General features: G+C 45.8%; 1 protein-coding gene across 1 annotated transcript in view; it reads left to right on the plus strand.

Annotated features, from left to right (window-relative positions):
* The window catches only part of MYO5B (myosin VB), a 157,602-nt gene that overhangs the window by 89,835 nt on the left and 52,166 nt on the right, over positions 1 to 15,601 (plus strand). The window contains exons 17-18 of the mRNA XM_075077514.1: positions 4,128 to 4,214; positions 14,317 to 14,428. Coding sequence (XP_074933615.1) covers positions 4,128 to 4,214; positions 14,317 to 14,428 — 199 coding nt within the window. The remainder of the gene's footprint in view (positions 1 to 4,127; positions 4,215 to 14,316; positions 14,429 to 15,601) is intronic.

The raw sequence follows: 15,601 nt of genomic DNA on the forward strand, positions 1-15,601 counted from the left end.
AAATAAATGTGAAAAAAAGGAAAGATGTGACTTGTATAAACTTCAGGCAAGGTTTCCAGGTGAGTGAATAGCTGAAGCAAAAAGCCAGTCTTGATATTCCCTCGTAGTTCGGAGGTGTATTGCAAGCTGTGAACGTTGCGCGCACATCATTGTTAGCCTCGTTTGACCTCTTAGATAATGTATTTGTGCCCAGTAAGTCCTGCAACTCCAAAAAAGCTTGGCCATTAGCATGCAGGGACCTCACAGATCTTGTTGTGATGCCTTCTAAAAGCCCTGGCATAAACTGCAGGTGGTGACATTTAAGACAGCAGAGTTATAATTGTGGCCTGTAAGCAGGGAGGCATTGTTCTCCACCTGGTCCAATGCGGCCTGGGTGCTCCTGGTGAGCACGGTGCCACCTCAGAGCACAGAGGTGGCTCCAACAGTGTCCTGCAAAGGAGGATGAAGCATCTGTAAACAGGCTTACCCTTGGCCGTGATATGCTGGTGGCTGTGCATGCACCAGAAAGCTTCCCCAGCTTGGCTCTTCTCCCCCTGCAAACAGCAAAGCGAACAGTATTGATGGTTAGGAGACATTCAGGAGCTGGCTTGTATTTAACTGATTCATTAGATGATCAGTTAACAGCTCTGGAGAAGGCTACTTTGGCTGTCTGATGGGACGGCACTTTCTGTGGTCTGTATCTATTTCACGTACTATTTTGTAGGTACTGGAGATGCTCAGGGCCTCTAACTCTTGTTGCCTGTTGCAGAGGTTGCCCATTGACACATGAAATTCAGGATTACACTTTTTGTTTGGTCGCTTTCCTTAGATAAAGCACACGTGTGTTTTCTAACTTTCTGTAGTGGAAGTGTAGTAGATGCTCTGCATGGTGAAATGGCTTCACCTTTCCAAAGGGCGCTTCCAAGACTCCGTGTCCATGGACTGTACTTTCAGCCCATCAGTCTTCACTTCCTTCCCTTTAACTTTGCAGTTCAGTTTTTCATGAGATGCTCAGGATGCAGTTAATATCGTTTTATAAATGTGCAAGCTCCTGGTTGTCAAGGTGCAGTAATTCATTTAAATGAACTTAGTTGTACTTCTAAGATGTTATGGGTAGCAAATACCAAAAGGATAATTCTGGTTGTGTCCGCTCGCAGTCCGAGTGATGACTCGGTCCGATGCTATGCTCCCTATCTGGCGAATGTCCAAGTTGTCAAAGCTCGGGATTTTGGGAATGAAGAGCAAATAAAAATAGATACAAGAACGGTTCTGGAGGAGCAGCGCGCATTGGGTGGCGTTGCAGGAGTCACCATGGGCTGGAAATGACAGGAGGGTGCTTTGGGTTGAGGTGGTGGTGTTGCATCCCCATCTACAAGCCAGAAAGCACTGGTTCAGGTCTCTTGTACTGGGGGCCCTTCTGTAAGAGATTATCTCCCTCCTCACCCATCATGGATTGCTTAATTGAAATTGTGATCTGGGAATCTTGGTCAGTGTTGATCTTGCTGCCAGCAGCTTGAGGAATTTGTATCCTTAGTGTGGCTCGAATAAAGTCTATTTGCTTATACGTAAAACCCAGTCTGGAGAATACTGGCATGGCTGTGAAGGAGTCTGCATTTGAGGCACTTGTGCTGAAAAATACACGGTGCCAGGAGGCATTAGTGAAATGAAACATCGGTGGCACCGCTCTGGGTTAGCGTTGAAGTGGTGTCTTGTAGTACGCAGAACACTCGGTGTTACGTTCATTGTTCGGTGAAAAAACAGACCTTTTTCTCCTCCTAAAACACAACATTTTTCGTCTCACAAGAACATTACATTTTTGCTGAAATGGGTTGTTTAGCCTGGAGAAGAAAAGGGACCTAATATTAGTGTTCCAGTAGTTACAGGAGCTGCCAAGAGGGCAAAGCCATGCTCTTCACAGCGGTGTGTGGTGGGAGGAGAGGAGTCAACGGCCACAAATTGATGTGAGAGGTTCAGGCCGGAGATAAGGCAACTTATTTTTGTCTCTCCATGAGGACAGTCTGTCAGCAGAGCAGGCTGCCCAGAGGGGTTGTGCAACCTCCATCTTTGGAGGTTTTCAGCCTTTGGCTGGATAAAGCCCTGATCTATGGGTCTGCCCCCATAGCTTTTGAACAGAAGAGGTTGGACTAGAGATCTCCTGAGGTCTTTTGCAACCTGCATTACTCTCATTCCTACTCTACGTCTTGGTGCAAAGGCAAGGTTTGTTTCTTGGGGAGGTGAGGGATGTCAGACTTCCAACCTGGAGGAAACATTGGCACCAGGCAGCGATATTTGCTGCATCTGACTGCAGGCTGCGTCTGAGGTTGGTCCCTCATGGGGAAGACTTCAAAGAGAGAGGTGCAAGGGGAAAGCCTGATTTCAGCTTGTACCTTTGACAATTTTCCTTCCAAATCCTGTTTCAAGCAGGGTTTGTGATCTATTACCTGAGTTTCCAGGCCAAAAGCAACCTACTAGGTACTACCTGCCATGGCAAGGAGGAGGAGTTCATAATAATGTGTACTGTCCCACTTTTAAGCTCTTTATTTTGGCCTCAGCCCATAACTGGACTTGTCGCTAGAGAGGGTCTTAGCTTTCCATGCTGATAAACCGATGCAGCCACTCTGGTTATTGCATTTCACCCCCACTGAGCAGGGCTTGGCTGCGTGGCAGAAAGTCCCCCTCGTGTACAACATACATTGCCCTGGGATCTTCCAGGACTGAAGCTTCCCCATCAATCTACCAGTGCTGTTTATTATTTATTGTTATGGAAATTGTACCCTTGCGGATTCTTCCTTGAAGAGAGTGATGGCCAAGACTGATTTTTTCCACCCTGCATCTTGTTTGCGGTGTTGTAGTGAATAATTTGCTGTAGACTTGACAGGTCCAGGGAATTTAAAAATGTACAAAGTAGCGGGAGCCTATTTCTTATGCTGCTTTTGCACAGCGGCAGCAAAGCAGAATTATTCATGCATTCTTGGCCTCTGGGTATAAATACTTTGGGCTTTCAGGAAGGGACAAGCAGGTACCTGAGAAGGTTTTGTTCTTCAGCATTGTTCTGCAAAGCTAATGCAGCTCTGGATGTCTGTATCGTACAAGTCCAGGCTTGATCCAGTGACCTCTTCTAGGGTCCAACATCTTAAGCTGGAGAGCTGGGACCTATCTGTATCATACGAGTCCAAGCCTGATCCAATGACCTCTTCCAGGGTCTGAAGTCTCGAGCTGGAGAACCGGGACCTCTTTGTGCGTTTGGTGTCAGGGGAAGGAGGGAGAAGTGATGGGGGGTGCTGGTTACCTGCAGTCTGCGCAAAGATAGACCGGTCTGCAAGTGGGTTCGTGCCAGGAGCCAGGGGGAGCACAGCCCAGTTATTCAGCTGGAAGTTGGCGTGCAGTTTTTCAGCACAAATTGCTGATGGAAGTGAGATGCCAGCAGCGAGGGGTAACGCCTGCTAGAAAGAGGAGGACGGACAGCTGAAAGAAGTATCTTGAATTTTCACATGACGCCTACCAAAGCCCTTATTCTGGGACATAAGCACCGCTTTTCTTGGTAAACTTAACTGTCTACAAACCCGTGGGACCTGTTAATTACTTGGGTTTGCTATGGAATTAAATATATCAGATTTATTTTGCTGTTGAATTGGATTTCTGTCTGGAAATATGTTGCTGCCTTTATAGCTGCAAAAGTAATCCTGTCTGGTTCATCAGGCAGCTTGTGATGGAGTAGCCTGTTCCCTTTTTTGTCATAATTGTGTTGCTTTACATAGCTGGGTAGGTTATGGCCACGAAGGCTAATAGTAACAGATTGTCGTCCCAGGAGCACCGCTTGGCATTGATAGGAGGGCACCAGCGAGGTCCATTGCACTTGAAAAGCACAACGTCTTGTGACGTGGAGAGAAAATGCGTGATGTCTGTGCAGCCTGTTCCCAAAGCAAGGCATGGGATCTGTGGTTATACCGAGATTTGTGAGGGAACAGCTATGAACAAAAGCCATGCATGGATGTATGGTTTTCTTCAGCCCCTACACTAATGACAAGAGCAGGGTGCTTTTCCACAAATCAGAAGCTAATTCCTGTCCCAAGAGAGTCCCTATCAGGTGGGTTGATGATGTGGGTTCCTTCTCGCTGTGTTAATGTCCATCTGAAATATAATTGCAGGTTTGATCCGAAGAGAGCGGTGCAGCAGCTGAGAGCTTGCGGAGTGCTGGAGACCATCCGCATAAGTGCAGCTGGATTCCCGTCCAGGTACCGTGCTGGGAATTCGGCGTGGTGTTGTGCTGCTGGTGTGCTTTACTCAGCACATTCATTACCTGGGGCGAGGGAGGGAGAAGAAAATGCTAGTATTTGCAGGACAAACAGGGTTTATTTAGGTTGGTTTATATCCAGGGTAGATTTTTCCCCTTTTTATATCTTTTTTTTTTTTCATTTGGCAACACTTCCATTAGGTTCTGGGTTCCTCAAATCTAAGAGATTCATTATCAAGCAATGAGCTGCAAAGTGAGGCTGTTGGAAAGCATGTTGTGTTGTGTCCAGCATTTCAGCTGGTGCTTTCAGTTTGGTCCTGAGAAGTAATATGCCGTGGTGAAGCCTCTGAAAATGCTGGTGCGTGGCACATGAAGGAATCCAGCTTTAATCCCATACAGAAGTGGACAGCAAGTAGCAAAATAACAGCTCTATATCCTCAAAATAACAGCTCTATATCCTCTGTACCCATGTTGCCTGGAAGCAAGCGTCACCCTAGAGGACTTCTGCCCTGCTTGCCTGAAGCTCCCCATACAAAAGCTCCTTGTGCTGTGCAGTTTGCTTTCCTTTTATATTTTTTTTCCTGGCTTCAGACACCTGCTGCAATAGTAATTTCAATCAAAAAAACTTTTTATTGTACTTGCAGAGAAAGAAAATAAGGGTTGTAAATTATTATTGCAGGCTTTCACACCACCCATCCAGAGCGTACAAGGCTTCAAACTCTTGCATCTTAAAAAGGAAAGGTTATGGGTGGTGTGGCTCATGCTGATAGTGGTACAAAATTCAAAAGATGTCTTTAGGGCCTAATAAATCAGAAAACATAAACTATAAGTAAGCCCTGAAGATGTCAAGGGCAAATAATTCTAAAAATGCATCAATTGCGTTTTAGTGCCAAGCAGCTTTGTGTTAATGTCAGCATAGCCATCAGCCTTTTAATATGGAACAAAGGAGTTATAAATACGCTCAGTAAAGAGTCGGCTAAGCGTGATGTTGAACGCCATGAGACACTCCATCCCGGTTTTTGGGGAGGAGCATGCTGCCTATCCGTTACCCTCATCTCCTGCAAAGCTGCAAGCCTCTGACAATCGACGGCAGCTTCTGTGCATTGACATGGAGATGGCTCTGCTGCACTTGGCCTGTATAAAACCTCTGTTGGCCAGTGACCTCCGTGGACAGGCACAAACTGGTGATGTGGATCTTGGTCAGCTGAGCTCAACTCCTTATGAAGAAAAAAGGGGAAAGAAAAAAAGGTTCATAGAAACCAATTTCTCTCTCTTCTCTGCCACGGTGGGAGGGTGACAGAGAGTTGAATGGAGATTTGGGTCCTCCTGTTGGGGTTTTGGCCCTGTTAGACCCAGCACCACCTTTGGCTCCCATCTTTTGAAGATTTCAAGGCATTTGTGGAAATAACTGTTAAAAAGCTGCTCCTAAATTACATGATCCCTAAGCCACAAGGGAAAATTAAAAACCAGCTCACAGGTTGCATCTTTTAACTTCTCTAGTAAGTAGCTGCAGGACCAAATCCATCTGTCTGTCCTCTCACCCTGAAAGCCCTAGAGCAGTGAAACAGCCATGGTTTCATTCGGAAGAGGCCACAGAAAGGCAGTTTTAGGCTCACTGAGCAAGTGGTCGGGCCTCCCAGTGTAGTTGGGTGCTCCTGGCTCTGCAGTTGTGGGTCCCAGGGGAGGTTTGGGGAGTTCGGATTAGAGGGTTGCCCATCAGTTTTGCTGCTGGTCTTAGCATAGCTGCAGGGATAGAGGAATGGATTCTTCTCTATTCATAATTTTGGTAAAAAATTGTAGAATTTTCCATCTCTGCTCACTTCATTCTGCAGTTAAGACCCTATGGCACTAAAATCGACATATAATTATTAACTGGGGAGGGGGAACAGAAACCACTGCAGCACCTGGGGACCAGCCAAGGGCAACGGAGCTGGGGCAGGGTCTGGAGCACAAGTGTGCTGGGGGGCGGCTGAGGGGGCTGGGGGGGTTTAGCCTGGAGAAGAGGGGGCTGAGGGGAGCCCTTCTCGCTCTCTGCAGCTGCCTGAGAGGGGCTGGAGTGAGGGGGGGGTTGGTCTCTGCTCCCAAGTCACCAGGGACAGGACGAGAGGGAACGGCCTCAAGCTGCGCCAGGGGAGGTTTAGGTTGGAGATGAGGGGAAATGCCTTCCCTGCCAGAGCGGTCAGGCCCTGGCACAGGCTGCCCAGAGAGATGGGGGAGTCACCGTCCCTGGGGGGGTTCAAAGGACGTGCAGCCGTGGCCCTTGGGGCCATGGTTTAGGAGGCCTGGGGGTGTTGGGTTGGGGGTTGGTCTTGATGATCCTAGAGGTCTTTCCCAACCTTAATGATTCTATGATCTTTTTACTGCAAATAATTGACTAGTGCAAAGACTGCTCCATCCTGAAAAACTCAAAAGCAATGTTTTCAGCTCTGCTTGCATACTTTTGGTGATGAGATCTTTTTTGCCAGGACACTAAGATTACAGAACTCTTCCATCACTGCAGCTTGTCAGTTTTTGTTCTTCTTCCAGGGGGGGAAAAAAAGGTGCAAATAGCTAGTTCAGCCTTTCAGTGACCTTCTCCAGTGCTCGCGGTGCTTCAAGGACAGATTTTTTTGGTCATTTTAATGTTTCTGGAAGGTAATTGTATACAGCAACAACTCTGCACGAAGTAAGATACTTGCTTTGGGTTTTGGTAGTTCTTTAGCCTCCTTGGTCATAAAATTCCAGTCCTGAAAGGCCAGACCTTGGAGCTGAGCAACATCGTTGAAAGATTGTGAACAATCTATATATTTGAATTGGCTTTATAAACCAGCTTGGCAAAAGCGGCTTCCACGGGATCTTATTTTTGTGGGAAACGTAAAGATGTGTTAATTCTTTCTGAGTTTTTACATCCATGAGATCTTCTCAGTTTTCATCATAGCGAGCATTGATTTTTCTTTCAGAGTTCCATCTATTTTGAGATCAGTTGGTTTATAATGGTTGATTAAGGATCACCCAAAAAGGACGGTCATTGATTTAAATTTAAACCCTGTGTGAAGGCTATAAATTTAAACAACTTAAAATAATCCGGCAAAATAGGATCTTTGCGAGTTTCGTTTTGCTTGGGTGTAAGCGATTTAAGTTTAGAGCAAGAGGGAATTTTCCAAATGTTTTTTCCTGAGAGAGAAGTTTTATTACAGAATCAGGGAAAAACATTTATTTTCGTCCAGTAGTAATTAGATCTGAATATTTTCCAGCATACTGTCATGAGAGTAACTTCTGAGAGTGGTGTGGCTTTGGGTCAGAGGTTTCTGGATAAAGCCACCTTCTGCTGTTATTTCATGCTTCTCCCTCAAGGTTACTCTACCGGTTGAAGAATTAAATGTCTTAAGGCTTTGATAACTTTTTTTACCTGCTTCCGTTAAGGATAAAATAAGTTTTAATATAGTTTTTAGTGTTCTTCAACCCATGTAAGACATGATATATTCACCCTGAAAGATGAAACCTCACACTCTCTGCTTCGGGTACGCCTGGCTTTAGTTTATCATTTCCATGGAACGCTGCACTCTGCCGCTATCTCGGGTAAATTGAAACTATATCATTTGGTTTGAAATGTTATGCAGCAGTTAAATGTGTTTGTTAGGATGTACATAAATGACTGTGACAAATTGACTGTCTTAGGTGTGTAGATAGTAAATCTATCATCAGTTTCTGTGGGTAAAGCGTGGAAGATGTCTCTGTACTATAAACCCATTCATCTTCGTTGCAGGAACTGGCTAGGTAAAGATTAGTCTGTAGAGAATTAATTGGTGCGGATCTCCATTAATAACAAAATACTCTTTAAAACAAGTTTTTAATCTGCATTTTGTCAAAACTCTGCATTTTTCTTCTCGCTGGTTGTGGTCGTTTCCAGCGAGCGGTGCGACAGCAGCGGTCTCCCACCATGCAGTCGCTCTGAATTACGTTGTCATTGCAGTCGCTCCAAATATCTTATTGTAGTGGTTATATATGAAATGTATTTCTTAAGTATTTTTGGCATTTGGCCGCTTCCTCTAGTCGCTGGAGCTGACTATCAGTTGCAGCATCTTTGTATCAGTTCAGTATGAAATCCCACCTGCTAAACTTAATAAACGTTCATAATTGAAATGTATCATGGGCATCATTGGATATAAAATAATTCTTTTTTTTTTTTTAATAATGTGCCTTTAGCTGTCTTGCAGTCATTTCAGAGAAACAAAGCCTATAAATGACTTTGGCTGCCAGCAGTTCTGTTTGCCTGCTCCCCCCCATTCCCAACAAAGGTAATATGTAAATAGAGGGTTCCCCCCCCCCCCCCCATTTTGCACTTTGAATATATTCCAGATAATTTCAAGCCATGCCAGCCTGCATGTTTTAGAGCTAATTGAAAGGCAAATCTGTTCTGCTGCAGTAAACAAGGCAAAAGAAATTTTCTCCCTGAACTGCAGTTTGTAAAATAATTTCATGTCAAAGCTTGGCTCAAATATTCAACCTGCGTGCACCCAAACGGGCTTTGGCTCCTATAGGAAGATCAATATAGCCCAGCTCCTTACTGCTTAAAATATTGATCCCTTCAGGGGACGGTACCACGTGGCGCTGGCAGGATTTCTTACGTGAAGCCAGGCTCGCTCAGCAGATGATCGCTGGGATGGTCTTGGCTGATGGGGGGGCGCGATGACTTTATTTACCCTTAACGGAAAGATTTTTGCATTCAGTAACTTTAGGCCACCGAAATAAAACACTTTATGGTCATGTCATAAAAGCTTCAAGTCTTAATATATTCCTCCTTTCAGCACTTCATTCAGTGCCACTGAAATAGCATTGCTGTAATCACCCTAAAACAATAGGCTGGGGATATTTTGGGCAATTGCTGACTGCTTGGAGAGATGTTTTTTTTTCAGAGGCTTCCTCAGGAGTCAGAATTTCACCCCAACTTCTTACCCGAGCCCTCCCTTTAATTGCAAGGTTGTAATAAATCCAGCTGGCTCTGCAGCACGAGGGCTGCTCTCGGGTTCGCAGCCTCGCAATTTCAGGCAGGAGCAGTCTCTTTGCGTCCGATCCGGTTGTGGTTTTGTGCAAAGCATCCAAATCTTGTTTTTTAAACCACAGATACAAGGCTTAATTTATGGCGTGTGTTACGGCTTATCCCCTCTGTCTAATTCCTGTAGATGACAGAAATTGCTGGGTTGAGCAAGTCTCCTGCTCCTGGCCAAGCCCTTGAGCATCCTCCTTGCTGCTCAAGCCCAAGGAGGATGTTTTCACAAGCATAAGTTCTTTTTCTGTGTCCTTCCATTCCTTTTATTGCCTTTTCCCTTTAATGACCTGTGCATCAAAGCAAAATTTTGACGTTCGAAGGGTTGTGCTTGATCTCAGCCCTGACATTATTATTTCTGGGTTGTTTTTTTCCCTGGGGAAAGTTTGAGTAGTACCTGTCCAGTCTGTCATGCCTGCTTCTCCCTCCTCCTCAGTTGTGCAGGTACAAAAATCCTCTTGGTTACAGCTCTTCACCTACACCACCTGTCTGAATCTTATACCTTGATAATTATAAGGAATTGTATTTATTTAGTGGCCCTTGGTGGTTTCCAGCTCCTAGCAATGAGGCCGGCCCATGTTGTGTGGCAGCATCCCGAAACCCCGAGGTCTGCTTTAAATTTAATACGTGTCAACAAATTGAACTGAGGTATAATCTTCCCATAACCTGTCCTGACCTGCTAAGCTGTGGGGTAACATGGCACGTCTTCTGTCTCGTGCTGGGAGTCGCTTTGTGGTCTAGTAGGAGGAGAATAAATTTTCTCTTCTTTTCCTTTTCTTTGCTGAAGATGCAGTTTTTGAGTGTAAAAAAAAAAAAAAAATATATATATATGACATATGTGTGCAGAAGACTGGAAAAAAAACTCCAAACCCAAACCATGGATGAACCAAAGCACTGAGTTTCAGTATTTCTGCTTTCAGTATTTCAGAGAGATCTCCCCTGTGGGGTTGGGGCATCATGTTTGTTTCTCTCAAAGCACATAGTTGTAACATAATTTTATACTGCCTTGATTCTGAAGTGGTTTAACCAGGCATGTTAGGTTAAATCCGAGTGCTTTAATTGTTCCTTTCTCTTGGGGGGATCCTGTAAGAGCACTTAGGAACCCCTGCAGCTTTCTTCTCCTTGTGAACTGGGACTGCAAATATTCCGGTGAAACTCCTGATGGACCAGCTGAGCCCCAGCACGGCAGAGCTTTTGTCTTTATATTCTGTGGACAATAATAGAGGCAGTGTGATCTCAAGACTGGCTTCTTCTGCCAAATCAGCGAGGAGGGTGAGAGTGGCCTCGCTGCGGGAAGGGTGAAGCGGTGTTGTGCCGTGGAGGCGCAGCGTCTGGCTGTGAACCTCTGGGAGTTGTGGATAGAGGGCTATGCATGCCACCCGCCCAGCAAAACGCCCCACAGCAATCAGTGAGCATATTCCCTGCCACTTCCAGTGTCTCATGTGAGACTTCATCCTAAAAAGTGAGTTATCTATGCTAAAGACGGGCTCGAGTGGAGAAAAGTGGAAATCGGTTTTTACCACCATGAGAAATAAGAGCGACAGGCTCTGAAGAAAGACCCTCTATGTAGTGAGTTATGATTTATTTTTAAGGAATTTCTGCAGGTGACTCTCGCTTGAAAGCAGCTGTGGGATCTCCATCTCTGTCTCTGTGGAGGAAGATGATGAATTTTGCTGCTGTCTGCCCAGCTTGGACCCGTGCCCTCAGTTACGTGTGTTGTCTCTTCACCATCTGCTCTTTGCTGGAGGAGCCCTGGTGGCACCTGCAGGATGATTTCTTCCTCCAAATAGCAGCAGTTAATAATATCATCCCCTAAACTGACTCTGGCAGGTTAATGGGAATATTCCCTCCTCCTCTTTTTCCCCCCACCAGGCTCTCCCTGGCTTAAGTAATACCTGAGCCAGGCAGGAGGTGTCCAGCATCACGCGCTTGGCTGCGTGCCTTGGGCACTGTGTGCGCCCCTTCTCTGATCAGGTTTGATTTGGAGCTGTGTAAAGCCTCAGATGTGCTTAAAATGAAAACAGGTTTTACTTGCACAAAGCAAAAGGATTAAGGTGAGGGTACAAAATGGGAAATGCAATTATAAAATGAAGGCATTTAGAAAGCAAAGAGGGAGCAAGTTTAAGCTTAAACCCTACATGACACAAGTCTTGCATCATCTGTGTTCAGTTTTGCTGTACCTCACCCCAGAGAGAGCTCCCCATAGCAGATATATTTTTGCTTTTCTTAGTGATAATCCAGTACTTCTGGTGATTTGAGGGTGGGCAGCCTTGGCTGTCCAGCCCTAGGACTAGCCCATGTAGATAAGGATGGAAATAATTCACTAAACCTGCCTACTCCAGAGCTACTCTGAGCAACCTGAGCATGGGAAGTCCTCTCATTGCAATTTCTGTCTCGCTCCTGTCGTCAGGAGCCTTTCGTCTTACCTTTTGCTTCGGGAACAACGTTAAGGCCTCTCTCTAGTTTTTGCCATTCCCATATTCTTTGTAAAAGGTGTCCAGGGTGCAGCGTGTCCATGCAGGAATCGCGTGGCAATTCCTGGTCCGTTTCTTTTTGCTTTTTCTCTCTTCCTTCTCATCGTACACATTTTCTTCTACTGTGTTCTTTTTATTAGAGTATTGCTTTTAATCAAACTGGCTTTCCTCCCCTGCTGCATTTTCTGAACTGATGTGAAACTGTCGGTCGCGTATTTTGAAAGAAGTGTTATATTTCGGGGATACCTGTCTTGCCAAATATCCCAGCTTCCAGCCTTCAAGAAGTTTCATTAGAGATCATATCGGCAGCTGGACTAGACGATGGTTGTAGGGTCCCTTCCAGCTGAACTATCAAGTATTTTATAGCGATGGCAGCCTTGAACACGGGAGGTGCTCAGGTGGTGTGAGATCACACCCAGCCCCACCACTGCACCTGGCCAGGTGTAAGGACCCGTCACAAGCATTGCTCTGGCCCTTTGCAATTTATTTTGCCTTTCTTCCCCTTCTCTTAATCTCTGGAAGTGGAAAAATAGGAAGAAATGGGTGTAAAAATACTAAAATAAAGGCATGCACGGGGCTGCTGGGATGAGAAGAGGTTTCTGTATGGCTGCTATTCATACAGTGTGTGTGTTCCCATTTTGGTGCTCCCGTGCTCTGCCAGAACATCTGTGCAGGTGAGGGTCTGGGTCACAGACAGTTTCATTGAGCCAGGGCAGAAATCAAAACCTCTGCAAATCTGTCCTATCTTCCTTTGACGTTTGTTGTGTATATGTTTGTGAAATAACGATGGCCATACTTGATGGTGCTGGAAATGCCTAGTGTTTTAATCAAAAACTCAGGTTTTGAGGGGTCCATAAACTCACTGTGTTAATATGGAGAAGGCTGAAACTTGGCAGATGCTGAACCAATTTCAGGATCCAGTCTCCAGGCTCTACATCTAACAGCGACAGCAGGAGATGATACTTCCTAGAAGTAAGACACAGTGCTCTAATTCCTTCAATTAGTGTGGCGTGTTTGGAAACTTCACTGCTCGTGACAGTGAGGCATCTTCCAAGGGGCTGCTTTGTCTTTTCAAAGATTTTGCGTTTGTTTTAAGGATCTCAGCCACAGACCTCAACGTGGAGTGAATTAACTGAGTCCAATTAATATTCAACAGAGTTTGGAAAAGCAAAATATGGAAGAGTTTCTATTTGATTTTTTTCTCTATCACTGTATCAAGACTGCTTTTTAAAATTCTTTTGGCCAAATCAGGAGATCCACGATCTCTTCAAAATTAGCATCTCCTTTCCAAATGCAATGATGTTGTTGGATTTTACCACTCAAATGCAGCAGCTTGGGAAGCGCATCAGGAGCAGTGAAAACAAGGTGATCCATGGCCTTTCTGTTCCAGGCTAGAAATGCACCGATAAGATCGTTCAGTGGCAGGGGAGGGCTGAGACTGGGGGTCAGGTGTGGGGTGACCTAGTTCCTTTCAGGTGTCTTCAGTCAATGCTGAGCGTAGTGGTGAGAGATCCTTCAGTATATGAGTTTCATATTTTGATTCTTCTTTCGCTCCAAATGCTTTATTTTAAGGAAACAGGTGTACTCTTTGGGTAAAGAGCTGGCTGGATGGCTAAGCCCAGAGAGTGGTGGTGAACGGAGCTAATCCAGTTGGCAGCCGGTCACAAGCAAGCTTCCCCAGGGCCAGTTTTGGGGTGTGTGTGTGTATATACATATATACACACACGCATGCACACACTTACCGTATATAATATGAGGTATATTTGTGTGATACATGTATGAGGTTTAACAAGGCCAAGTGCCGGGTCCTGCCCTTGGGTCACACCAACCCCAGGCAACGCTCCAGGCCTGGGGCAGAGGGGCTGGAAAGTGCCCGGCGGAGAAGGCCCTGGGGGTGCTGGCTGACAGCCGGCTGGGCATGAGCCAGCAGTGCCCAGGTGGCCAAGGAGGCCACCAGCCCCCGGGCTTGTGTCAGCACTGGGGTGGCCAGCAGGAGCCGGGCAGGAATGGGGCCCCTGTGCTCGGCCCTGGGGAGGCCCCACCTCGAATGCTGGGCTCAGGTTTGGGCCCCTCGGGACAAGGAGGCCCTGGAGGGGCTGGAGCGTGTCCAGAGAAGGGCAGCGGGGCTGGGGCAGGGTCTGGAGCACAAGTGTGCTGGGGGGCAGCTGAGGGGGCTGGGGGGGTTTAGCCTGGAGAAGAGGGGGCTGAGGGGAGCCCTTCTCGCTCTCTGCAGCTGCCTGAGAGGGGCTGGAGTGAGCGGGGGGTCGGTCTCTGCTCCCAAGTCACCAGGGACAGGGCGAGAGGAAACGGCCTCAAGCTGCGTCAGGGGAGGTTTAGGTTGGAGATGAGGGGAAATGTCTTCCCTGCCAGAGCGGTCAGGCCCTGGCACAGGCTGCCCAGAGAGGTGGGGGAGTCACCATCCCTGGGGGGGTTCAAACACCGTGCAGACATGGCCCTTGGGGCCATGGTTTAGGAGGCCTGGGGGTGTTGGGTTGGGGGTTGGCCTTGATGATCCTAGAGGTCTTTCCCAACCTTAATGATTCTATGATTCTGTGAAATAATGTCCAGCATGCAGACTAATCTCACGTGTGCTTTGCTTTCAGATGGTCCTACCACGACTTTTTCAATAGGTATCGTGTTCTTATGAAAAAAAGAGACCTCTCTAAGCACGACAAGAAGCAGATCTGTCAGACCTTGTTGGAAGACCTCATTAAGGTGAGCTGGGACCAAATCTTTGGCAATGATTTTTACAGCGTTGAAGCTCATTGCTTTGATGTGATCTGAATTGCTCCTGATATGATCGTTCCTGCTCCTACTTTACGTGTTGCTCGTGCAGGTGTTTATTCAGCCTAGGCAGCCTGAGGCTTTTTCCAAAATGGGGTAGTCTTGCAAGGAGGTAGCGAGAGCAAGTGTGACATGGGATCTCTTGATTGCAGTCAAAGTGAACATACCATTTCGATGCTGTGAAGTCCACAGTATCTTAGGGTTGACTGTATGTGAACAACTGGCCATGTCCAGGAAACTCACCCTCCAACTACTCCTGCATTTTTTGGTAGCCATAGCTGGAGCATATTTTAGAAGTCCACCTTTGGATACTGTGTACAATGTCTTGAATCTTAGTCAAAGTGGGTTCTGTCACCCCATCATTAAATGTCTCTTTGCCCAAATATGTAAGAGAAGAAGGCAATAATTGCCCTGTTTTGGTGTATGGGAGACTTCTAATGGCCACTTATATGTAGAAAAAGCATCCTATAGATTGCAACTTTTTTCCCTTATATCTACAAGCAAATAAGAAGTCTTTGCTACAATTGCAAGTGTGCACACAAAGGTTTCTCCCTGTTTTCTTGCTGTTGAGGCACCCAGAATGTGCAGACCATCTTAGCGAGGTTTTAATTTTGTTTCCTTGTTTTCCTTGTGGGATTTTGAGGAATTTATTCCATCGTGTTCCTCTCTGCAAAAGCTGTTCTCTTTATGGACCAAGTGTTTGTCTGAGCTGCAGAGCCATTTGCAGTGCATGTATGACTTTGCAGATGTAAGCCTTGATCTTTTCAAGAAAGAAATCTTTTCCTGAAGTCCTCTGGCATTATATTGCTCTATTTAACTTAAAACAAAACACCCCCCAAAAAACCCAACCAATGAAAAAACATTCAAAATTTCTCGAAATATGTGGAACTTAAGACTGAATCCTAGTGCTGCATCCCTCAATGGGTATATAAAAGGTCAAGTAGTTTGGAGTCTAATAATATCTTCATCACCCGGTTAAGAAGAGATGTGAGCTGATAAATTTGATTCAAAGTGTTTGTTTTTTTTTAAATCTGTATCTACTGAGCAATATAGACTGAAAAAAAATAATGTTTGCCTTAATTAAATTTAGTTTCCTTTATGCTT

This window comes from Phalacrocorax aristotelis, chromosome W, assembly GCF_949628215.1.
Source record: "Phalacrocorax aristotelis chromosome W, bGulAri2.1, whole genome shotgun sequence".
Classification (NCBI taxonomy): domain Eukaryota; kingdom Metazoa; phylum Chordata; class Aves; order Suliformes; family Phalacrocoracidae; genus Phalacrocorax; species Phalacrocorax aristotelis.